The sequence below is a fragment of the Procambarus clarkii genome, chromosome 3 (genome assembly GCF_040958095.1).
Source record: "Procambarus clarkii isolate CNS0578487 chromosome 3, FALCON_Pclarkii_2.0, whole genome shotgun sequence".
Classification (NCBI taxonomy): Eukaryota; Metazoa; Arthropoda; class Malacostraca; order Decapoda; family Cambaridae; genus Procambarus; species Procambarus clarkii.
In genome coordinates, this window is record NC_091152.1 from 23600833 (window position 1) to 23627734 (window position 26902).

Sequence of the window (26902 nt, forward strand, 5' to 3'; positions counted from 1 at the left end):
GTTTTCTTCTTCATATTTTCCTTTCTAATTTGTTGAAACTTCACCAATTTTTCAGAGACTTTATAAAAAAGCTTTATATATGAAGTGGAGGAGCAGCATGTGTACTGGTCCACGTCTACACTTATACTGACTGTGGCAGGTGGTGGGACTCTCTATATAGCCGCTTCTTTCTTCCTCTTGATTCGGGTCGAAATTTCTAGAATATTCGAATTTTCTAGAATTGTTCTCTAGCCGCGAGTTTAAGGTCTAAGAGGCGGTGTTTGACCAGCATAACTTTGTTGTCCGCGGTGCTCACACACACTCACCACTTCCTCACACTCTCACGTGTTCTCATAAGTTTGGTAATGACTGTAAGCTTGCAAGGTGAGGTAAGGTAATTATGAGGAGGACACAGTAAGCCATTACAAGCCATCTTTCAGGGGTACAAGATCCTCCTCCGCCATACATCACACACATGTGGCGTTCTTGAGCGCCGAGGCGGTGTTCCGGCTTCACGAACGGCAACATGAACGCTGAAGTATTGAGTAATGCACCAGAATCATGGGTTAATATTATCATTCTCCCTATAACTATTATCATTATATGTATGATTTAATATTAATAATATTTTATTTACACAGTAATTACATTAACGTGATATGTATCAGTGATAAGACTCAGTGGTCCAGTGGTAGAGTATGCGACTTGACAATGCCGAGGTCGCAGGTTCGCGCCCTAGTGGATCTTCACATTATTACCTGTGATCATATTGTTATATATAATAATGGTAAGGTTGTGTGGCAGGTGCTGCACCCGGGGAACACGGACCAGTGGACGCTACACATTATTACCTGTGATAATATTGTTATATATAATAATGGTAAGGTTGTGTGGCAGGTGCTCCACCCGGGGAACACGGACGAGTGGACGCTACACATTATTACCTGTGATAATATTGTTATATATAATAATGGTAAGGTTGTGTGGCAGGTGCTCCACCCGGGGAACACGGACGAGTGGACGCTACACATTATTACCTGTGATAATATTGTTATATATAATAATGGTAAGGTTGTGAGGCAGGTGCTCCACCCGGGGAACACGGACCAGTGGACGGTACACATTATTACCTGTGATAATATTGTTATATATAATAATGGTAAGGTTGTGTGGCAGGTGCTGCACCCGGGGAACACGGACGAGTGGACGCTACACATCAAGTACGCCCAGCCAGGGGACGGTGGCTGGTACGAGTGTCAGGTCAACTCTGACCCCAAGATCACCAGGCCTGTCCTCCTCATTGTCAAGGGTCAGTATCTCACTCTGGTTGGTGGCCTCACTCATTGTGAGGATAACACGTGGCTTGTTAAGTTAAGACTGTGGCATATGTTTGTGAGTTATGAGACACGCACGCACACACACGAACCTGTACACCTGTTGATTGACGGTTGAGAGGCGGGACCAAAGAGCTAGAGTTCAACCCTCGCAAGCACAATTAGGTGAGTATGGGGGGGGGGTGTATGGAAGCCTGGAGGGCCTGACAGCTGAGTGGGCAGTACTTCGTTGTCCTGAGGTTCCGGGTTCGATCCCCGGTGGAGGCGGAAAAACAAATGGGTAGAGTTTCTTTCACCCTGTTGCCCCTGTTACCTAGCAGTAAATAGGTACCTGGGAGTTAGACAGCTGCTACGGGTTGCTTCCCGCAGGTGTGTGTTTGTGTGTGTGGAAAAAAAAGAATATATATATATATATATATATATATATGGCCAATATATATATATATTCGGCCAATCATTAGCCAGATACCCACACCCACGTACAGACTGGCGAAGCGACTCAATGGCCTGCTGACTCCTTATGTTCCTTGCGCCTTCAGCCTGAAGTCTCCAAAGGAATTTGTTGACTTACTGCGGGGCACACGGGCCACAAGGATAAGAACCTCGTTGGACGTAGAATCGCTGTTTACCAACGTACCTGTGGACGAGGCAATCGGAATGATAGCCGACAGAGTGTATCGTGATCCAGCCTGTACTCCTCTTGACATACCAGAAAATATTCTGAGGAAACTACTCCAAGCTTGTACTAAAGAGGCACCCTTCTTGAGCCCGGATGGGCACATGTATAAGCAAGTAGATGGGGTCGCCATGGGTTCTCCCCTAGGTGTCCTGTTTGCAAACTTCTACATGGGTACCATCGAGCAAAAAGTCTTAGTCGACATGAACTTGAAACCGGCAATATACTGCAGGTATGTTGATGACATTTTTACACAGGTACCTGATGTCAGACATCTGCAGGAGCTGAAGGAGGCATTTGAGCAGAGTTCCGTGCTGCGTTTCACTTACGAGATGGAAAAGGATGGGAAGCTGCCCTTTCTAGATGTAACAGTCATGGAAAAGGGCGGAGGTTTCCACACTGCAGTCTACACTAAGGAAACAAACATAGGAATGTGCCTAAATGCCAACAGCGACTGCCCAGACAGGTACAAGAGGAGTGTTGTTAACGCATATGTCGACCGTGCTCTCAGCCACAGCTCAGAATGGAAGCAAGTCGACGAAGAACTCTGTAGGGTAAGGCAGGTCCTAGTCAATAACGGCTTCTCCAATGGTTTCGTCGAAGACATCATAAGAAGGAAAGTGAAAAGCCATGCAACCTCTGAAGAGACAACTAACACAACACCTATACCCCCTATTAGACTATTTTACAGGAACTTCTTTTCCACAGGTCATAAAACGGAGGAAAGGGTCCTGAAAGATATTGTTAATAGAAACGTTATCCCTACAGACAAAAATCAGAGGATACAACTGACGATTTACTATAAAACCAGAAAAACGGCCAGCCTACTCATGAGAAACTCTCCAGACACAAAACAGAACGCTTTAAAAGAGACTAACGTCGTCTATGCCTTCAAATGCCCTCTTGGGGACTGTAAGCTCCAAAAAACCCAGTATATAGGCAAGACAACAACATCTCTTTTTAGGCGTTTAACGATGCATAGGCAACAGGGCTCCATTAAGGAACATATAATCTCTTCCCACAACCAAACCATCGCCAGAGAAATCCTAGTAAATAACACAGAAATCATCGATAGATACAGCGATAGCAGGCGGCTTGACGTTTGCGAGGCACTACACATCAAGAAGTCAACACCAGCAATCAACAGCCAATTATTGTACAACTATATTCTACCCACCTCAAGACTCCGCTCCAATATAGAAGCATCAAGAAATATGGACCAATAGGCTTTCTACAAACACTTCTATTCAATATCCATTGTTTCGTGTTCTGTCTTGTGTTGATGAAATTAATACCCTATTAATACTCTTGTTCTGTCTTGTGTTGATGAAATTAATACCCTATTAATGCCACATCTTGTTCTGTCTTGTGTTAATGCCACATCACCCCTTCCACCTCACTCAAATGTAGATATAAAATCGGAGATGCGTAAGTTCTATTCAGTTGTGTATTTGTGAACTAAAGTCTTTGAAAATGTAATAAGTTTTACGAAACGCGCTCGTGTCGCGTCAGACTAGAAATAAAAATGAATTTTGGTGAATTGATTTTTGATTTACCTCCAACAGTGAAAAGAAATGTACGAAAGATTGAGAAAATTCGTGTTAGAATTATTAATCTTACTTTTTCGGTCATATTTAATAATATATGTCTACAGGAAAGACTGCTACCAAAATATACTAATATTAAAACGCACGACCCAGCAGCAAGGAATCAAGCCTTCACGATAAAATATCGCCAGGATCTGATTCGTGATCAGATATACAAGGCAGAGAATGAAATCAAAGACAACAAAACGCAACTACTTCATGCTACAAACGAGTGGAGAAATAGCAACATCGACGATAGTATCCGTACCCGCATTGAACAACACCTTGACATCCTCACAGACCAACATCACCTCAGCACTGAAACAAAGATTATCAAGAAACTAACAACATTATATGGAGGACCTATGGCAATTCCACGACCAAGAGATGGCTTCCTGAACCTTGCAGGAATTAACCTCACTGAGGACCAAGTCACTCTCCTAAATCTGGGCATAAACTGTCATGTTATGTCCAGACCGAGTGAGATGGCCCGGAAAGTAGAGTTGGAAATTCTGTTGGACGACATATTCGACCTCGAGACACAAAAGAAGGTCACTACCAAAGATACCTTACAAGCAGAACTTATTGCAGAAGGAGGAAAGAATCGAGGCAACTACAGAAGCACCATACTGTCCCCCGAGCTTAAAGCGGCAGCTAAAAGCCTTCGTGAGAACAAGGAGATAGTTGTCAGGAGAGGTGACAAGTCGCCTATATATGTCATTCTTAAAAAAGACGAATATCTGGCGAAAATGAACATCATACTCTCTGACCAAACTAAGTTCCAAAGGGTAACGAAGGACACTACAGCCGAATTAAAAGCAAAGGTCAACAAACTGATCGAAACTGTGAACGCCAAGAAATCCGGACTCCACCTGCCAAAGATCATTGGGGAATATAAACCTGGATATGCGTTTGGAAATGTCAAGACGCACAAGCCTGGAAACCCACTTCGGCCAATCATTAGCCAGATACCCACACCCACGTACAGACTGGCGAAGCGACTCAACGGCCTGCTGACTCCTTATGTTCCTTGCGCCTTCAGCCTGAAGTCTCCAAAGGAATTTGTTGACTTACTGCGGGGCACACGGGCCACAGGGATAAGAACCTCGTTGGACGTAGAATCGCTGTTTACCAACGTACCTGTGGACGAGGCAATCGGAATGATAGCCGACAGAGTGTATCGTGATCCAGCCTGTACTCCTCTTGACATACCAGAAAATATTCTGAGGAAACTACTCCAAGCTTGTACTAAAGAGGCACCCTTCTTGAGCCCGGATGGGCACATGTATAAGCAAGTAGATGGGGTCGCCATGGGTTCTCCCCTAGGTGTCCTGTTTGCAAACTTCTACATGGGTACCATCGAGCAAAAAGTCTTAGTCGACATGAACTTGAAACCGGCAATATACTGCAGGTATGTTGATGACATTTTTACACAGGTACCTGATGTCAGACATCTGCAGGAGCTGAAGGAGGCATTTGAGCAGAGTTCCGTGCTGTGTTTCACTTACGAGATGGAAAAGGATGGGAAGCTGCCCTTTCTAGATGTAACAGTCATGGAAAAGGGCGGAGGTTTCCACACTGCAGTCTACACTAAGGAAACAAACATAGGAATGTGCCTAAATGCCAACAGCGACTGCCCAGACAGGTACAAGAGGAGTGTTGTTAACGCATATGTCGACCGTGCTCTCAGCCACAGCTCAGAATGGAAGCAAGTCGACGAAGAACTCTGTAGGGTAAGGCAGGTCCTAGTCAATAACGGCTTCTCCAATGGTTTCGTCGAAGACATCATAAGAAGGAAAGTGAAAAGCCATGCAACCTCTGAAGAGACAACTAACACAACACCTATACCCCCTATTAGACTATTTTACAGGAACTTCTTTTCCACAGGTCATAAAACGGAGGAAAGGGTCCTGAAAGATATTGTTAATAGAAACGTTATCCCTACAGACAAAAATCAGAGGATACAACTGACGATTTACTATAAAACCAGAAAAACGGCCAGCCTACTCATGAGAAACTCTCCAGACACAAAACAGAACGCTTTAAAAGAGACTAACGTCGTCTATGCCTTCAAATGCCCTCTTGGGGACTGTAAGCTCCAAAAAACCCAGTATATAGGCAAGCAACCCGTTCTCACACAAGACAGCACATATATGACTTAATGCTTAAAGTCAATATGTTGAATATGAATTAGTAAATATGTGATATATTCCCAGTTACTTTTTTTACCAAGGCCCAAACTCTTTCTCACGTACCAATTTACGTGTCACAGTACCCGTCCGTCAACATAGATAGCAGAATATTCGTGATTGGTTCAATTATAAGGAAAATTGTAGTTTTCAGGTCCCACATGGGTTGTGAAATTTACCTACTGTTGTCCATGCTCTTATAATATTACAGATCAGCTATATCCTATTGAAGGCTCGTAGTTTTGTTTTGAGAAATATTAGTTGTTCTTAGTAAATTATAATAAGCACTATAAATTATTACATAGAATAACAGTGCTTCACCAATCAATATTATATACCATAGTTTGGCTTTAAAAATCTTTAAAGAATGTTTTGTAGGAACGCTAACAGAAAACGATGTTACATTTGAATGTCTATGGGGTAAACTACTGCAAACAGGACGGTATTGTGTCTACTATACCAACTATAGCTAGGATGGGTATATTGTCACCTACCGCCTGTTAGGTGGGAAAGGGGTCCAATACCACCCACAGGATGGGTATGAGGGTCACATCCACCCACAGGATGAGTATGGGGATCACATCCACCCACAGGAAGGGTATGGGGTCCAATACCACCCACAGGATGAGTATGGCGTCCACTACAACCCACAGGATGGGTATGGGGCTCCAACCACCCATAGAATGGGTATGGGGCTCCAACCACAAATAAAATGGGTATAGGGTCCAATAATACCCACTGGATGTTTAAGGCGTCCATTGCCGCGCGTCGAGCTCGAAAACCGCAGCATTCATCTCAGAACCATGCCTATTTCACACAGATTCCTTAATAAACGTAAGAGTTTTATATGTCACAAGAAAGATAGAAATATAAGCTTCATTCTAAATACCTTACCATGGGCATATTTAAATTTAAAGCGAAGATACGTGTACTTTTATAATAGCCGAGCTTTAACCCCGGACAGATTGATCGACCGAGCAACTCTCTCTCAGAACAATGTTTATTTCACGTGAATTCGTTAATAAACATATATGTTTTATATGTCTCAAGAAAGGCAGACATATAAGCTTCACTTTAAACACTTTACTATAGACATATTTAAAGTTCTAATGAAGATACATGTATTTTAATAATTACGGAGCTCCCACCCCGTACAGACTGAACGACAGAGCAACTCTCTCTCAGATCAATGTTTATTTCACGTAAATTCGTTAATAAACACAAATGTTTTATATGTCTTAAGCAAGATAGAAATAAGAGCTTCATTTTCAATACATTACAATAGACATATTTATAGCTCAAGTGAAGATACATATGTTTTTATAGTAGCGCTCAGTAGCTTGTCGGGCATGGAGTGCAGACGCCTACGCACTTGCCGATATATTGTATAATTATCAAAGATACGCTAATAAAGCCTAAAATCTTATATGCCTCCAGAAAGACCGAGATATAAACATTATTATGATTTCACCAAATGAAATATATCATGTTCGAGAACAAAGATATATCAATTTTAAATTAAGTTTCGACTCTTGCTCGGGCGAGAGAGAGGGAGCGACTCTCGCCCCATCTATTGGAGATTCTGTCCACTAAAGACCCAAAGCTACTCAAACCCTCCTAGCATTATTTAAGTAATGAAGTAGTATGGTATATTTACTATAATGTGGGTGCTGAATGCAGAACATGAGAAAACATATATTTACTCCAAACTAATATAATTTCATTATGAAATAAGTAAATAAGTAGCATCAAAGGAAGTCGACGGTCCAAGCGTCAATGTTGTGGAACGACTTATCCAAGATATATCGTTGTTTGGAAAGTGTTTGTTGGCATATCCAGTTGTCGCACTTCTCTGCACAAATTATCACAAATTTAAATTATAATGTTAACAAGTAGAATACGTATTTTTAATAAAATCTAACATAGCTAGCCAGAAAACATTTAACATTTATTAAAAAAATATATGTTTGGAAGTTAAATCGACTTCATAGGACAATAGTGTTGTTATATATACTCGTTATTCGTTGACATGCGTTCGCTACTTAAACTACCATGTACTGTACTTATGTGAAATCTCCCATGTCTCTTCGCTCATCTCACCGAACCCTACAGGCTCTGTGATATATTGCTTAATTAATTGAGATTCACAAATAAAGCTTATAATTGTATATGTTATCAAAAAGGCAGAGCTTATTTTAGTTCATTTATTATGCACCCCATACCCATCCTATGGGCGATAGTGGAGTGTTACAGAGGCGCATAATGGGCTCAGGGAATGAGCCCCACAATTCATATAGCCAAGGAAGTTATAATCTTGATAAGCTAGTTACAAAAGTCAATGCACATTGTCACATCAACAATGGGCTCGAGACCGACCACAAGTACAGTTTATAATTTAAGCAACTGACATATATGGAGGGCTAGTGTCACAATTGATTTGTTTATCCTACACATAACCCCCTCTCCCCCATCCAATGGGAAGCGGTGGATAGGTTACAATCAAGTCGTTTTTTGCGTTTTATTCAGAGATTAGATCTTATTGGGTGAGGAAAGATATTCATATTTTAAAGAAGGCTTCTTGGCTGATGCTCTCCATTGATGGAAAATATACAACCTTTTGAAAATCAATGTTAGTTTGATCTAGATATTGTAATTAACGAAAGTATTTATGTCATCTGAAAGGTAGAAATATAGGCTACATCTAAAATCCTTTGTCATAAATATAACTGAAGTGAAAACGAAGATATATGCGTTTTGATAGTTACTTGATGGCTAGCTCTGAGAGTGTGAAGCCCTGCACAGCAGCCAATAAATTGTATAATTAGTTGCCATATATTTTAATTAATCTTAAAAATCTATATGTCAGAAGAAAGGAAGATGTAGCCGTTAATGTGACAACATTTAAAAATATATATATCTTAAGTTAAATAAATAATATCACCTTATCGCCGGTGTCCGGACACATAAAAATTACCTAGGTATCAGTATCCAGCCAGGCGGGGATCACAGGCTGCACAATACTGATAAATTATGTAATGCACTACTTGTGGTCCATCTCGAACCCATTTATGATGTGACGACTTATAGTGAATTTTGTAACTAGCTCATCAAGATTGTAACTTGCTTAGCTAAATGATTTGTGGGGTTCGGTCCATTCATTTTCTTTCTTTATTATGCACCCCATAATACACATCCCGTGGGCGGTGGTGTAAAGGATTACAGAGGCACATAATCGGTTCAGGAACTGAACCCTCTAGTTCGTTTAGCTAAGCAAATAACAATCTTTTGACGCTAGTTACAAAATTATTAATGTACACATACTTATGCATACATGTACATATTCATACGTATACATATATACATACACATACATATTTAATCACCACCACAAATACACACATCAGTAATCTTTTGTGTCACAAGTGATTCAACAAGAGGCTCACAACAGTCACTATACAAGGCACTTTACATTTATGAGGAGTCGCACAGTTACTAGTCATGCTGCACACCCACCCAACTGGGCGGCAGCTTTACAGTCATGTGCTCCACACCCACCCAACTGGGCGGCAGCTTTACAGTCATGTGCTCCACACCCACCCAACTGGGCGGCAGCTTTACAGTCATGAGCTCCACACCCACCCAACTGGGCGGCAGCTTTACAGTCATGTACTCCACACCCACCCAACTGGGCGGCAGCTTTACAGTCATGTGCTCCACACCCACCCAACTGGGCGGCAGCTTTACAGTCATGTGCTCCACACCCAGCCAACTGGGCGGCAGCTTTACAGTCATGTGCTCCACACCCACCCAACTGGGCGGCAGCTTTACAGTCATGTGCTCCACACCCACCCAACTGGGCGGCAGCTTTACAGTCATGTGTATGCATTACCTACAGTAAGCAAATTTTGGATACTTCGCTAAGATTTCGGGCAGCACATCATTATGAATGAAGTACTTACACATTTCATGGACACTATTGATGTTGTTATCTTTAAATTCCGCTATTTTTCACATTCCATTATATAATGACTCAAAGTATGCGAATAGTTCTGCTGACAGAGTTTACATTTAGTCAAATCTACATCATCAGATGTTACAAACTTCCAGAGGTACTTGTAGCTGAGCCTAAACCTAGCAGTGGTAACATCTAGAAGTCTGCTAACATTATTGGATGACCCATAGACGAGCGATTCATCAAAGTTTATACAATATTGTGAAATTGAGAGTCAGTGTAGTAACATAAATTGGTAAATAATAAATATTGTAAGTTAAGAATCTGATGCATGTGTGTGTGTTGGGGGGGGGGGGCGGGGGTTATACCCTTGGTAAGCGAGAGTGAAAAGTAACCTTAGACGTACTGCGGTCAATGTGGGGGGGGGGGGGGAAGGGGAGGGAGGGTGGGAGAGTCAAATCCACCCTCCAACATCTGGACATAGTACCACCAGCCTCCACAACACTCCATCAGCCTCCAGCTGATGCTTGTAGATGCCTCATCTAACCTCACTTATGTCACACATTAACCTACAGTTCCTGTGATATTTCAACTCCTCATCACAGTGGCGTCTCACCAATATAAACTGTATTGGATTTTGTCCCGAAATAGCTATATGCTGACTGGACGTGTATGTATGTATGTATGTATGTATGTATGTATGTATGTATGTATGTATGTATGTATGTATGTATGTATGTATGCATGTATGTATGTATGTATGTATGTATGTATGTATGTATGTATGTATGTATGTATGTATGTATGTATGTATGTATGCATGCATGTATGTATGTATGTATGTATGTATGTATGTATGTATGTATGTATGTATGTATGTATGTATGTATGTATGTATGTATGTATGTATGTATGTATGTATGCATGTATGTATGCATGTATGTATGTATGTATGTATGTATGTATGTATGTATGTATGTATGTATGTATGTATGTATGTATGTATGCATGTGGGTATGTATGTATGTATGTATGTATGTATGTATGCATGTGTGTATGTATGTATTCCCAATCACGTTAAAGACTCCCCCTCTATCATCCAGTTAAAGAGAAAAACAACTATACTAAATAATCAACTCCTTGTAACTTTAATTATGCTGACCTTCCTATCTGTATTCAGACTGAGCCTACCATCATTAGAGGTGATTATAACGCTAGACATAGGAATATTGGTAATTCGCAGTTCAGTAATCGCAACGGCAACCAACTGGTGTCACTATTAGGTAGCCACGATGATGCACAGATTGTGGGTGACCTTGAACCAACGCATATCTACGGAGGTATTCTTGATCTATGTCTCGGTGTCAACGTCTCCCACACCGTGTGCGCCTCGTCAATAGTGCCAGTTATGGCGTCTGATCATCTGGCCATATTAGCCACTGTAAGCATTGGCAGCTCTATCCTCCCTGGTGGAGTGTTCAAGCGGAAGAGGCTGGCTGTGCCCATCGATCAACGAGACAATCTTGTTGCTCATGTGTGTCAGATTGGTGCAGTTCATCTGAGCCTTCATCAGTTGAAGATTTTAACAATGAGCTCACAGGTACTATCGAGCAGTTTATAGAATCACTTGATTCATCGTCCAGGCCACGTAACCCAAATTACACTGGTCATAGCACTTATGCTTATTATAATGATTCTAAATTGCATGCACTAAAACGCACTGCCAGAATAATTGGACTAGCTTGTAGAAGGACCCGCACTGCTGAAATGCTTCGGCTCTTTCAAGCGGCTCTGGCTAAGGCCAGGGAACGTATGGTGGAGCTGAGGCAGACAGACTGGGAAACTTTTGTCCGTGGTCTCAATTCTCACACGCCACTAAGTCGGGCATGGAAGGATATCAACAAGATCAAAGGGAAAAATGCTGCAGAGATCTCGTACCCTAATCCTCTGCACAGAGCAAATGATCTTGTTGATGCTTGGGCCACGACTTCCAGCTTTGACAGTCTTCCTCTACCCTCACAGAATGAATTAAATGATAGATATACTGATAGGGCAAGGTTCCTTGACTTCATGCTTCATCAAGAGGATGACTGTGACATGCTTTTTACTGAATACAAACTAGATTCTGCTCTACATAAAGGCAAAGCTACATCACCCGGGGAGGATGGAGTTACTTACGGCATACTGCTTATGCTTCTGCTAGTTCCAAGGAATACCTTTCTTCAATTGTATAATATGAGCTATGTAACTGGGGAGCTTCCTAAGTCATGGACCAACAGTGTTATTATTCCCATTCCTAAACCTCACCAGCTGAGTGCTTTATGCCCAGTCTCCCTCACTAGTTGTCTCTATAAGTGTCTTGAGAAGATGGTTCTCAACCGTCTCCTTTACAAAATTAATAATATGTTGTCTCCCCAGATATATGGCTTTATGTATGGAAAGAGTGTACATCACTGTATTACCACATTCCTCACCCTGCATACTGATAGGTCATATATCACTTTCCTAGATCTTAAGTCAGCCTTTGACATTGCTAACCCACACGTCATTATGAGAGAACTTGCTAAAATGAATGTTGGAATGTTAATGTTAAAAATTGTTCAAACTGAAATAAATATATAACACTGTACGGTACTGTTGTGTTTAATTATGTTTTGCGATTCCTATGGAAAAGGTATTTGTGCACCAAGTACTACTAGGTCATTATGAGATATGCTGAATGTTGTCAATATACCATCTGAATACGCTTCACTTTGCGTTAATCATTGGACGTCCTAATGATTAAGGTCCCCAAAAGGACTTAATCAGACCTCAGTGGATAATTTTACTCTCCTTCTCTCTCTCTCTCTCTCTCTCTCTCTCTCTCTCTCTCTCTCTCTCTCTCTCTCTCTCTCTCTCTCTCTCTCTCTCTCTCTCTCTCTCTCTCTCTCTCTCTCTCTCTCTCTCTCTCTCTCTCTCTCTCTCTCTCTCTCTCTCTCTCTCTCAGAGCATCCCCTTATGTGTTGTATGTGGGTGCTGAAGTTCAGTCTCTTGTCTATGTATAGGTGAAGGAACTTTCCATAATTGTTATTGCTAATGTTTACTTGTAATACTGGGTATACATCCGGTGTTCTTACCCTCGACCGCGGCGAGGGTAAGCCGTGGCCGTATGGTCTGAAACCCACAAATATTTACAATGGGGGGTGGGGGGGGGGATAACATTTCCTCTTCAAGCACGCGCACACAAATGAACTATGTTACTTAACTGGAAGCACTCGTACAACATAATTTACACGATTTCTCAGGATAATTATACTTCTTACCAGCATATATACAGTATAGTACCTAGGAGGTTCTCTTCAATGATATCTAAGATAATTAAATGAACCCAAGCAAACCACTGTGGAAATGTGCAGGACAAACATATCAATTGTGACACTAGCTCTCCACTTATGGCATTTGCTTAATTTAGAAACTGTACTTGTGGTCGATCTCGAACCCATGTTGTTGATGTGACGATGTGTTATGAATTTTGTGGCTAGCTCCTCAAGATTGCAACTTGCTTAGATAAATAAATTGTGTGTTCAGTCCCTGAACCCATTATGTGATAAATTAACTAAACTAAAAACTATAGTCTGGCGACGAAGCCTGAACTGCATAATGTAAATAGGGATTAACCAGAAAAAGATATAGGTGAAGAATAACATCAGGTAACTGCGTTAATTACAATATTAGATCAAACTAACATTGATTTTCAAAAGGTTGTATATTTTCCATCAATGGAGAGCATCAGCCAAGAAGCCTTCTTTAAAATATGAATATCTTTCCTCACCCAATAAGATCTAATCTCTGAATAAAACGCAAAAAACGACTTGATTGTAACCTATCCACCACTTCCCATTGGATGGGGGAGAGGGGGTTATGTGTAGGATAAACAAATCAATTGTGACACTAGCCCTCCATATATGTCAGTTGCTTAAATTATAAACTGTACTTGTGGTCGGTCTCGAGCCCATTGTTGATGTGACAATGTGCATTGACTTTTGTAACTAGCTTATCAAGATTATAACTTCCTTGGCTATATGAATTGTGGGGCTCATTCCCTGAGCCCATTATGCGCCTCTGTAACACTCCACTATCGCCCATAGGATGGGTATGGGGTGCATAATAAATGAACTAAAATAAGCTCTGCCTTTTTGATAACATATACAATTATAAGCTTTATTTGTGAATCTCAATTAATTAAGCAATATATCACAGAGCCTGTAGGGTTCGGTGAGATGAGCGAAGAGACATGGGAGATTTCACATAAGTACAGTACATGGTAGTTTAAGTAGCGAACGCATGTCAACGAATAACGAGTATATATAACAACACTATTGTCCTATGAAGTCGATTTAACTTCCAAACATATATTTTTTTAATAAATGTTAAATGTTTTCTGGCTAGCTATGTTAGATTTTATTAAAAATACGTATTCTACTTGTTAACATTATAATTTAAATTTGTGATAATTTGTGCAGAGAAGTGCGACAACTGGATATGCCAACAAACACTTTCCAAACAACGATATATCTTGGATAAGTCGTTCCACAACATTGACGCTTGGACCGTCGACTTCCTTTGATGCTACTTATTTCATAATGAAATTATATTAGTTTGGAGTAAATATATGTTTTCTCATGTTCTGCATTCAGCACCCACATTATTGTAAATATACCATATTACTTCATTACTTAAATAATGCTAGGAGGGTTTGAGTAGCTTTGGGTCTTTAGTGGACAGAATCTCCAATAGATGGGGCGAGAGTCGCTCCCTCTCTCTCGCCCGAGCAAGAGTCGAAACTTAATTTAAAATTGATATATCTTTGTTCTCGAACATGATATATTTCATTTGGTGAAATCATAATAATGTTCATATCTCGGTCTTTCTGGAGGCATATAAGATTTTAGGCTTTATTAGCGTATCTTTGATAATTATACAATATATCGGCAAGTGCGTAGGCGTCTGCACTCCATGCCCGACAAGCTACTGAGCGCTACTATAAAAACATATGTATCTTCACTTGAGCTATAAATATGTCTATTGTAATATATTGAAAATGAAGCTCTTATTTCTATCTTGCTTAAGACATATAAAACATTTGTGTTTATTAACGAATTTACGTGAAATAAACATTGATCTGAGAGAGAGTTGCTCTGTCGTTCAGTCTGTACGGGGTGGGAGCTCCGTAATTATTAAAATACATGTATCTTCATTAGAACTTTAAATATGTCTATGGTAAAGTGTTTAAAGTGAAGCTTATATGTCTGCCTTTCTTGAGACATATAAAACATATATGTTTATTAACGAATTCACGTGAAATAAACATTGTTCTGAGAGAGAGTTGCTCGGTCGATCAATCTGTCCGGGGTTAAAGCTCGGCTATTATAAAAGTACACGTATCTTCGCTTTAAATTTAAATATGCCCATGGTAAGGTATTTAGAATGAAGCTTATATTTCTATCTTTCTTGTGACATATAAAACTCTTACGTTTATTAAGGAATCTGTGTGAAATAGGCATGGTTCTGAGATGAATGCTGCGGTTTTCGAGCTCGACGCGCGGCATTGGACGCCTTAAACATCCAGTGGGTATTATTGGACCCTATACCCATTTTATTTGTGGTTGGAGCCCCATACCCATTCTATGGGTGGTTGGAGCCCCATACCCATCCTGTGGGTTGTAGTGGACGCCATACTCATCCTGTGGGTGGTATTGGACCCCATACCCTTCCTGTGGGTGGATGTGATCCCATACTCATCCTGTGGGTGGATGTGACCCTCATACCCATCCTGTGGGTGGTATTGGATCCCTTTCCCACCTAACAGGCGGTAGGTGACAATATACCCATCCTAGCTATAGTTGGTATAGTAGACACAATACCGTCCTGTTTGCAGTAGTTTACCCCATAGACATTCAAATGTAACATCGTTTTCTGTTAGCGTTCCTACAAAACATTCTTTAAAGATTTTTAAAGCCAAACTATGGTATATAATATTGATTGGTGAAGCACTGTTATTCTATGTAATAATTTATAGTGCTTATTATAATTTACTAAGAACAACTAATATTTCTCAAAACAAAACTACGAGCCTTCAATAGGATATAGCTGATCTGTAATATTATAAGAGCATGGACAACAGTAGGTAAATTTCACAACCCATGTGGGACCTGAAAACTACAATTTTCCTTATAATTGAACCAATCACGAATATTCTGCTATCTATGTTGACGGACGGGTACTGTGACACGTAAATTGGTACGTGAGGAAGAGTTTGGGCCTTGGTAAAAAAAGTAACTGGGAATATATCACATATTTACTAATTCATATTCAACATATTGACTTTAAGCATTAAGTCATATATGTGCTGTCTTGTGTGAGAACGGGTTGAGGCAAGACAACAACATCTCTTTCTAGGCGTTTAACGATGCATAAGCAACAGGGCTCCATTAAGGAACATATAATCTCTTCCCACAACCAAACCATCGCCAGAGAAATCCTAGTAAACAACACAGAAATCATCGATAGATACAGCGATAGCAGGCGGCTTGACGTTTGCGAGGCACTACACATCAAGAAGTCAACACCAGCAATCAACAGCCAATTATTGCACAACTATATTCTACCCACCTCAAGACTCCGCTCCAATATAGAAGCATCAAGAAATATGGACCAATAGGCTTTCTACAAACACTTCTATTCAATATCCATTGTTTCGTGTTCTGTCTTGTGTTGATGAAATTAATACCCTATTAATACTCTTGTTCTGTCTTGTGTTGATGAAATTAATACCCTATTAATACCACATCTTGTTCTGTCTTGTGTTAATGCCACATCACCCCTTCCACCTCACTCAAATGTAGATATAAAATCGGAGATGCGTAAGTTCTATTCAGTTGTGTATTTGTGAACTAAAGTCTTTGAAAATGTAATAAGTTTTACGAAACGCGCTCGTGTCGCGTCAGACTAGAAATAAAAATGGATTTTGGAGAATTGATTTTTGATTTACCTCCAACAGTGAAACGAAATGTACGAAAGATTGAGAAAATTCGTGTTAGAATTATTAATCTTACTTTTTCGGTCATATTTAATAATATATATATATATATATATATATATATATATATATATATATATATATATATATATATATATATATATATATATATATATATATATATATATATATATATATATATATATATATATATATATATATATATATATATATATATATACATACACAATATGTGCATCAAAAGCTTGTCTACGTTATATATATTTCACAGCGCCATAATTTCATTTAGTGTCATGACAAGAGGACAATGCAAGGAACAACAGTGAAATGGAAATTACACAGTATACATGTGACCAATACATCCGAGACCTAAATGTATACATTCTCCATCATGGTTCACATAATACTTCCTATACAACATTTATGTAGCATTTCATACAATAAGCATACAAGAAGATTTTCAAGCTACGTGACATTAGGCTACTGCTATACACTAGACATCTAATATATCAATCCACAATTACATGGCATGCAACTTTGATACAGAAATATAATATAGTAGGTTATGATGACATACATTGTCAATACACAAAATATAATCATTCACCGTCAAAAGAAGATTAGCTAGTAATTACAATATTCGTGATACTAGGCTAATCAGCCATGATATCACTATATAGTTTGAGGACATCATACACCAGCCTCAGTATGATTATTATTTATTTTAATATTTATTATCTTTTATAATTATTTTTTCAAAGAATAATCACTAAATTATCACTATGAACAGGTTCATCCTAATTCTTGAACACGAAAAATTACATAAATTATTTTTTGGAATCCAATATTTACAAAAAACTTCCCTTTTCCCTAAAATGTAAAAAGGTAAGTAGCATCAAGAGAAGGGTGATGTAAACCCGAGTATCGTGACCGGTCGCCGTAGACCACAAAAATACGTCAGAGGTACAGTTTACAGTTTTCCTCAAACCTTCCAGCAAGATATTTTTATTTTCAAAGTTTACATCAGAGTTTTACCCTCTCTGCTCTGTTTAACTCTTCCTTGTGAGGCTGTTGGTTACTGTGGGAGAGTGTGAGGTACTGTGGGAGGGTGTGAGGTACTGTGGGAGAGTGTGAGGTACTGTGGGAGAGTGTGAGGTACTGTGGGAGAGTGTGAGGTACTGTGGGAGAGTGTGAGGTACTGTGGGAGAGTGGGAGGTACGCTGAGAGTGTGTGAGGTACTGTGGGAGTGTGAGGTACTGTGGGAGAGTGTGAGGTACTGTGGGAGGTACGCTGAGAGAGTGAGGTACTGTGGGAGAGTGTGAGGTACTGTGGGAGAGTGTGAGGTACTGTGGGAGAGTGGGAGGGTGGGAGGTACTGTGGGAGAGTGTGAGGTACTGTGGGAGGGTGGGAGGTACGCTGAGAGAGTGTGAGGTACTGTGGGAGAGTGTGAGGTACTGTGGGAGGGTGGGAGGTACTGTGGGAGAGTGTGAGGTACTGTGGGAGAGTGTGAGGTACTGTGGGAGGGTGGGAGGTACTGTGGGAGAGTGTGAGGTACTGTGGGAGTGTGTGAGGTACTGTGGGAGAGTGGGAGAGTGTGAGGTACTGTGGGAGAGTGTGAGGTACTGTGGGAGAGTGTGAGGTACTGTGGGAGAGTGTGAGGTACTGTGGGAGGGTGGGAGGTACGCTGAGAGAGTGTGAGGTACTGTGGGAGAGTGTGAGGTACTGTGGGAGAGTGGGAGGGTGTGAGGTACTGTGGGAGAGTGTGAGGTACTGTGGGAGAGTGTGAGGTACTGTGGGAGAGAGTGAGGTACTGTGGGAGGGTGGGAGGTACGCTGAGAGTGTGAGGTACTGTGGGAGAGTGTGAGGTACTGTGGGAGAGCGTGAGGTACTGTGGGAGGGTGTGAGGTACTGTGGGAGAGTGTGGGGTACTGTGAGAGAGTGTGAGGTACTGTGGGAGGGTGTGGGGTACTGTGGGAGAGTGTGAGGTACTGTGGGAGAGTGTGAGGTACTGTGGGAGGGTGTGGGGCACTGTGGGAGAGTGTGAGGTACTGTGGGAGGGTGTGAGGTACTGTGGGAGAGTGTGAGGTACTGTGGGAGAGTGTGAGGTATTGTGGGAGAGTGTGAGGTACTGTGGGAGGGTGTGAGGTACTGTGGGAGGGTGTGGGGTACTGTGGGAGGGTGTGAGGTACTGTGGGAGAGTGTGAGGTACTGTGGAGAGTGTGAGGTACTGTGGGAGGGTGTGAGGTACTGTGGGAGAGTGTGAGGTACTGTGGGAGGGTTTGGGGTACTGTGGGAGAGTGTGAGGTACTGTGGGAGAGTGTGAGGTACTGTGGGAGGGTGTGAGGTACTGTGGGAGAGTGTGAGGTACTGTGGGAGGGTGTGGGATACTGTGGGAGAGTATGAGGTACTGTGGGAGAGTGTGAGGTACTGTGGGAGGGTGTGAGGTACAGTGGGAGAGTGTGAGGTACTGTGGGAGAGTGTGGGGTACTGTGGGAGAGTGTGAGGTACTGTGGGAGGGTGTGAGGTACTGTGGGAGAGTGTGAGGTACTGTGGGAGGGTGTGGGGTACTGTGGGAGGGTGTGAGGTACTGTGGGAGAGTGTGAGGTACTGTGGGAGGGTGTGAGGTACTGTGGGAGAGTGTGAGGTACTGTGGGAGGGTGTGGGCTACTGTGGGAGAGTGTGAGGTACTGTGGGAGAGTGTGAGGTACTGTGGGAGGGTGTGAGGTACTGTGGGAGAGTGTGAGGTACTGTGGGAGGGTGTGAGGTACAGTGGGAGAGTGTGAGGTACTGTGGGAGAGTGTAGGGTACTGTGGGAGAGTGTGATGTACTGTGGGAGAGTGTGAGGTACTGTGGGAGAGTGTGAGGTACTGTGGGAGAGTGTGAGGTACTGTGGGAGAGTGTGAGGTACTGTGGGAGGGTGTGGGGTACTGTGGGAGAGTGTGAGGTACTGTGGGAGAGTGTGAGGTACTGTGGGAGGGTGTGAGGTACTGTGGGAGAGTGTGAGGTACTGTGGGAGAGTGTGGGGTACTGTGGGAGGGTGTGAGGTACTGTGGGAAAGTGTGAGGTACTGTGGGAGAGTGTGGGGTACTGTGGGAGAGTGTGAGGTACTGTGGGAGAGTGTGGGGTACTGTGGGAGGGTGTGAGGTACTGTGGGAGAGTGTGAGGTACTGTGGGAGAGTGTGAGGTACTGTGGGAGAGCGTGAGGTTCTGTGGGAGAGTGTGAGGTACTGTGGGAGTGTGTGAGGTACTGTGGGAGAGTGTGAGGTACTGTGGGAGGGTGGGAGGTACTGTGGGAGAGTGGGAGGGTGTGAGGTACTGTGGGAGAGTGTGAGGTACTGTGGGAGGGTGGGAGGTACTGTGGGAGAGTGTGAGGTACTGTGGGAGAGTGTGAGGTACTGTGGGAGAGTGTGAGGTTCTGTGGGAGAGTGTGAGGTACTGTGGGAGGGTGTGAGGTACTGTGGGAGAGTGGGAGGGTGTGAGGTACTGTGGGAGAGTGGGAGGGTGTGAGGTACTGTGGGAGGGTGTGAGGTACTGTGGGAGAGTGTGAGGTACAGTGGGAGAGTGTGAGGTACTGTGGGAGAGTGTGAGGTACAGTGGGAGAGGGTGAGGTACAGTGGGAGAGTGTGAGGTACTGTGGGAGGGTGTGAGGTACAGTGGGAGAGTGTGAGGTACTGTGTGAGGTACTCTGGGATAAAGTTTGGGACTGTGGGAGGGTGTGAGGTACTGTGGGAGAGTGTGAGGTACTGTGGGAGAGTGTGAGGTACTGTGGGAGAGTGTGAGGTACTGTGGGAGAGTGTGAGGTACTGTGGGAGGGTGTGAGGTACAGTGGGAGGGTGTGAGGTACTGTGGGAGAGTGTGAGGTACTGTGGGAGAGTGGGAGGGTGTGAGGTACTGTGGGAGAGTGGGAGGGTGTGAGGTACTGTGGGAGGGTGTGAGGTACTGTGGGAGAGTGTGAGGTACAGTGGGAGAGTGTGAGGTACTGTGGGAGAGTGTGAGGTACAGTGGGAGAGTGTGAGGTACAGTGGAGAGTGTGAGGTACTGTGGGAGGGTGTGAGATACAGTGGGAGAGTGTGAGGTACTGTGTGAGGTACTCTGGGATAGTGTTTGGGACTGTGGGAGGGTGTGAGGTACTGTGGGAGAGTGTGAGGTACTGTGGGAGAGTGTGAGGTACTGTGGGAGAGTGTGAAGTACTGTGGGAGAGTGTGAGGTACTGTGGGAGGGTGTGAGGTACAGTGGGAGGGTGTGAGGTACTGTGGGAGAGTGTGAGGTACTGTGGGAGAGTGGGAGGGTGTGAGGTACTGTGGGAGGGTGTGAGGTACAGTGGGAGGGTGTGAGGTACTGTGGGAGAGTGTGAGGTACTGTGGGAGAGTTGGAGGGTGTGAGGTACAGTGGGAGAGTGTGAGGTACTGTGGGAGAGTGTGAGGTACAGTGGGAGAGTGTGAGGTACTGTGTGAGGTACTCTGGGATAGTGTTTGGGACTGTGGGAGGGTGTGAGGTACTGTGGGAGAGTGTGAGGTACTGTGGGAGAGTGTGAGGTACTGTGGGAGAGTGTGAGGTACTGTGGGAGAGTGTGAGGTACTGTGGGAGGGTAAGAGGTACAGTGGGAGGGTGTGAGGTACTGTGGGAGAGTGTGAGGTACTGTGGGAGAGTGGGAGGGTGTGAGGTACTGTGGGAGGGTGTGAGGTACTGTGGGAGGGTGTGAGGTACTGTGGGAGAGTGTGAGGTACTGTGGGAGAGTGGGAGGGTGTGAGGTACTGTGGGAGAGTGTGAGGTACAGTGGGAGAGTGTGAGGTACTGTGGGAGGGTGTGAGGTACTGTGGGAGGGTGTGGGGTACTGTGGGAGGGTGTGAGGTACTGTGGGAGAGTGTGAGGTACTGTGGAGAGTGTGAGGTACTGTGGGAGGGTGTGAGGTACTGTGGGAGAGTGTGAGGTACTGTGGGAGGGTGTGAGGTACTGTGGGAGAGTGTGAGGTACTGTGGGAGGGTGTGGGGTACTGTGGGAGAGTGTGAGGTACTGTGGGAGAGTGTGAGGTACTGTGGGAGGGTGTGAGGTACTGTGGGAGAGTGTGAGGTACTGTGGGAGGGTGTGAGGTACAGTGGGAGAGTGTGAGGTACTGTGGGAGAGTGTAGGGTACTGTGGGAGAGTGTGAGGTACTGTGGGAGAGTGTGAGGTACTGTGGGAGAGTGTGAGGTACTGTGGGAGAGTGTGAGGTACTGTGGGAGAGTGTGAGGTACTGTGGGAGGGTGTGGGGTACTGTGGGAGAGTGTGAGGTACTGTGGGAGAGTGTGAGGTACTGTGGGAGGGTGTGAGGTACTGTGGGAGAGTGTGAGGTACTGTGGGAGAGTGTGGGGTACTGTGGGAGGGTGTGAGGTACTGTGGGAAAGTGTGAGGTACTGTGGGAGAGTGTGGGGTACTGTGGGAGAGTGTGAGGTACTGTGGGAGAGTGTGGGGTACTGTGGGAGGGTGTGAGGTACTGTGGGAGAGTGTGAGGTACTGTGGGAGAGTGTGAGGTACTGTGGGAGAGTGTGAGGTTCTGTGGGAGAGTGTGAGGTACTGTGGGAGTGTGTGAGGTACTGTGGGAGAGTGTGAGGTACTGTGGGAGGGTGGGAGGTACTGTGGGAGAGTGGGAGGGTGTGAGGTACTGTGGGAGAGTGGGAGGGTGTGAGGTACTGTGGGAGGGTGGGAGGTACTGTGGGAGAGTGTGAGGTACTGTGGGAGAGTGTGAGGTACTGTGGGAGAGTGTGAGGTTCTGTGGGAGAGAGTGAGGTACTGTGGGAGGGTGTGAGGTACTGTGGGAGAGTGGGAGGGTGTGAGGTACTGTGGGAGAGTGGGAGGGTGTGAGGTACTGTGGGAGGGTGTGAGGTACTGTGGGAGAGTGTGAGGTACAGTGGGAGAGTGTGAGGTACTGTGGGAGAGTGTGAGGTACAGTGGGAGAGTGTGAGGTACAGTGGGAGAGTGTGAGGTACTGTGGGAGGGTGTGAGGTACAGTGGGAGAGTGTGAGGTACTGTGTGAGGTACTCTGGGAGAGTGTTTGGGACTGTGGGAGGGTGTGAGGTACTGTGGGAGAGTGTGAGGTACTGTGGGAGAGTGTGAGGTACTGTGGGAGAGTGTGAGGTACTGTGGGAGAGTGTGAGGTACTGTGGGAGGGTGTGAGGTACAGTGGGAGGGTGTGAGGTACTGTGGGAGAGTGTGAGGTACTGTGGGAGAGTGGGAGGGTGTGAGGTACTGTGGGAGGGTGTGAGGTACAGTGGGAGGGTGTGAGGTACTGTGGGAGAGAGTGAGGTACTGTGGGAGAGTTGGAGGGTGTGAGGTACAGTGGGAGAGTGTGAGGTACTGTGGGAGAGTGTGAGGTACAGTGGGAGAGTGTGAGGTACTGTGTGAGGTACTCTGGGATAGTGTTTGGGACTGTGGGAGGGTGTGAGGTACTGTGGGAGAGTGTGAGGTACTGTGGGAGAGTGTGAGGTACTGTGGGAGAGTGTGAGGTACTGTGGGAGAGTGTGAGGTACTGTGGGAGGGTAAGAGGTACAGTGGGAGGGTGTGAAGTACTGTGGGAGAGTGTGAGGTACTGTGGGAGAGTGGGAGGGTGTGAGGTACTGTGGGAGGGTGTGAGGTACAGTGGGAGGGTGTGAGGTACTGTGGGAGAGTGTGAGGTACTGTGGGAGAGTGGGAGGGTGTGAGGTACTGTGGGAGAGTGTGAGGTACAGTGGGAGAGTGTGAGGTACAGTGGGAGAGTGTGAGGTACTGTGGGAAAGTGTGAGGTACAGTGGGAGAGTGTGATGTACAGTGGGAAAGTGTGAGGTACAATGGGAGAGTGTGAGGTACAGGGGGAGGGTGTGAGGTACTGTGGGAGAGTGTGAGGTACAGTGGGAGAGTGTGAGGTACAGTGGGAGGGTGTGAGGTACTGTGGGAAAGTGTGAGGTACGGTGGGAGAGTGTGAGGTACTGTGGGAAAGTGTGAGGTACAGTGGGAGAGTGTGAGGTACAGTGGGAGAGTGTGAGGTACAGTGGGAGAGTGTGAGGTACAGTGGGAGGGTGTGAGGTACTGTGGGAAAGTGTGAGGTACAGTGGGAGAGTGTGAGGTACTGTGGGAGAGTGTGAGGTACAGTGGGAGAGTGTGAGGTACAGTGGGAGGGTGTGAGGTACTGTGGGAGAGTGTGAGGTACAGTGGGAGAGTGTGAGGTACTGTGGGAAAGTGTGAGGTACTGTGGGAGAGTGTGGGGTACTGTGGGAGAGTGTGAGGTACTGTGGGAGAGTGTGAGGTACTGTGGGAGAGTGTGAGGTACTGTGGGAGAGTGTGAGGTTCTGTGGGAGAGTGTGAGGTACTGTGGGAGGGTGTGGGGTACTGTGGGAGAGTGTGAGGTACTGTGGGAGGGTGTGAGGTACTGTGGGAGAGTGTGAGGTACTGTGGGAGAGTGTGAGGTACTCTGGGAGAGTGTGGGGTACTGTGGGAGGGTGTGAGGTACTGTGGGAGAGTGGGAGGGTGTGAGGTACTGTGGGAGAGTGTGAGGTACTGTGGGAGGGTGTGAGGTACTGTGGGAGAGTGTGAGGTACTGTGGGAGAGTGTGGGGTACTGTGGGAGGGTGTGAGGTACTGTGGGAAAGTGTGAGGTACTGTGGGAGAGTGTGGGGTACTGTGGGAGAGTGTGAGGTACTGTGGGAGAGTGTGGGGTACTGTGGGAGGGTGTGAGGTACTGTGGGAGAGTGTGAGGTACTGTGGGAGGGTGGGAGGTACTGTGGGAGAGTGGGAGGTACAGTGGGAGAGTGTGAGGTACAGTGGGAGAGTGTGAGGTACTGTGGGAGAGTGTAAGGTTCTGTGGGAGAGTGTGAGGTACTGTGGGAGAGTGTGAGGTACTGTGGGAGAGTGTGAGGTACTGTGGGAGGGTGGGAGGTACTGTGGGAGAGTGGGAGGGTGTGAGGTACTGTGGGAGAGTGGGAGGGTGTGAGGTACTGTGGGAGGGTGGGAGGTACTGTGGGAGAGTGTGAGGTACTGTGGGAGAGTGTGAGGTACTGTGGGAGAGTGTGAGGTTCTGTGGGAGAGTGTGAGGTACTGTGGGAGGGTGTGAGGTACTGTGGGAGAGTGGGAGGGTGTGAGGTACTGTGGGAGAGTGGGAGGGTGTGAGGTACTGTGGGAGGGTGTGAGGTACTGTGGGAGGGTGTGAGGTACTGTGGGAGAGTGTGAGGTACAGTGGGAGAGTGTGAGGTACTGTGGGAGAGTGTGAGGTACAGTGGGAGAGTGTGAGGTACTGTGTGAGGTACTCTGGGATAGTATTTGGGACTGTGGGAGGGTGTGAGGTACTGTGGGAGGGTGTGAGGTACTGTGGGAGAGTGTGAGGTACTGTGGGAGGGTGTGGGATACTGTGGGAGAGTGTGAGGTACTGTGGGAGAGTGTGAGGTACTGTGGGAGGGTGTGAGGTACAGTGGGAGAGTGTGAGGTACTGTGGGAGAGTGTGGGGTACTGTGGGAGAGTGTGAGGTACTATGGGAGGGTGTGAGGTACTGTGGGAGAGTGTGAGGTACTGTGGGAGGGTGTGGGGTACTGTGGGAGAGTGTGAGGTACTGTGGGAGGGTTTGGGGTACTGTGGGAGAGTGTGAGGTACTGTGGGAGAGTGTGAGGTACTGTGGGAGGGTGTGAGGTACTGTGGGAGAGTGGGAGGGTGTGAGGTACTGTGGGAGGGTGTGAGGTACAGTGGGAGGGTGTGAGGTACTGTGGGAGAGTGTGAGGTACTGTGGGAGAGTGGGAGGGTGTGAGGTACTGTGGGAGAGTGTGAGGTACAGTGGGAGAGTGTGAGGTACTGTGGGAGGGTGTGAGGTACTGTGGGAGGGTGTGGGGTACTGTGGGGGGGTGTGAGGTACTGTGGGAGAGTGTGAGGTACTGTGGGAGAGTGGGAGGGTGTGAGGTACTGTGGGAGGGTGTGAGGTACAGTGGGAGGGTGTGAGGTACTGTGGGAGAGTGTGAGGTACTGTGGGAGAGTGGGAGGGTGTGAGGTACTGTGGGAGAGTGTGAGGTACAGTGGGAGAGTGTGAGGTACTGTGGGAGGGTGTGAGGTACTGTGGGAGGGTGTGAGGTACTGTGGGAGGGTTTGGGGTACTGTGGGAGAGTGTGAGGTACTGTGGGAGAGTGTGAGGTACTGTGGGAGGGTGTGAGGTACTGTGGGAGAGTGTGAGGTACTGTGGGAGGGTGTGGGATACTGTGGGAGAGTGTGAGGTACTGTGGGAGAGTGTGAGGTACTGTGGGAGGGTGTGAGGTACAGTGGGAGAGTGTGAGGTACTGTGGGAGAGAGTGGGGTACTGTGGGAGAGTGTGAGGTACTATGGGAGGGTGTGAGGTACTGTGGGAGAGTGTGAGGTACTGTGGGAGGGTGTGGGGTACTGTGGGAGGGTGTGAGGTACTGTGGGAGAGTGTGAGGTACTGTGGGAGGGTGTGAGGTACTGTGGGAGAGTGTGAGGTACTGTGGGAGGGTGTGGGGTACTGTGGGAGAGTGTGAGGTACTGTGGGAGAGTGTTAGGTACTGTGGGAGGGTGTGAGGTACTGTGGGAGAGTGTGAGGTACTGTGGGAGGGTGTGAGGTACAGTGGGAGAGTGTGAGGTACTGTGGGAGAGTGTAGGGTACTGTGGGAGAGTGTGAGGTACTGTGGGAGAGTGTGAGGTACTGTGGGAGAGTGTGAGGTACTGTGGGAGAGTGTGAGGTACTGTGGGAGAGTGTGAGGTACTGTGGGAGGGTGTGGGGTACTGTGGGAGAGTGTGAGGTACTGTGGGAGAGTGTGAGGTACTGTGGGAGGGTGTGAGGTACTGTGGGAGAGTGTGAGGTACTGTGGGAGAGTGTGGGGTACTGTGGGAGGGTGTGAGGTACTGTGGGAGAGTGTGAGGTACTGTGGGAGAGTGTGGGGTACTGTGGGAGAGTGTGAGGTACTGTGGGAGAGTGTGGGGTACTGTGGGAGGGTGTGAGGTACTGTGGGAGAGTGTGAGGTACTGTGGGAGAGTGTGAGGTACTGTGGGAGAGTGTGAGGTTCTGTGGGAGAGTGTGAGGTACTGTGGGAGTGTGTGAGGTACTGTGGGAGAGTGTGAGGTACTGTGGGAGGGTGGGAGGTACTGTGGGAGAGTGGGAGGGTGTGAGGTACTGTGGGAGAGTGGGAGGGTGTGAGGTACTGTGG

The 26902-nt window shown here is 45.6% G+C and overlaps 1 protein-coding gene across 1 annotated transcript in view; it reads left to right on the forward strand.

Moving 5' to 3' along the window:
- Nucleotides 1–505: 505 nt before the first annotated feature.
- The window catches only part of LOC138368635 (uncharacterized), a 45890-nt gene continuing 19493 nt past the window's right edge, over nt 506–26902 (forward strand). The window contains exons 1-2 of the mRNA XM_069331280.1: nt 506–544; nt 1156–1288. Of these exons, the coding sequence (XP_069187381.1) occupies nt 506–544; nt 1156–1288 (172 nt within the window). The remainder of the gene's footprint in view (nt 545–1155; nt 1289–26902) is intronic.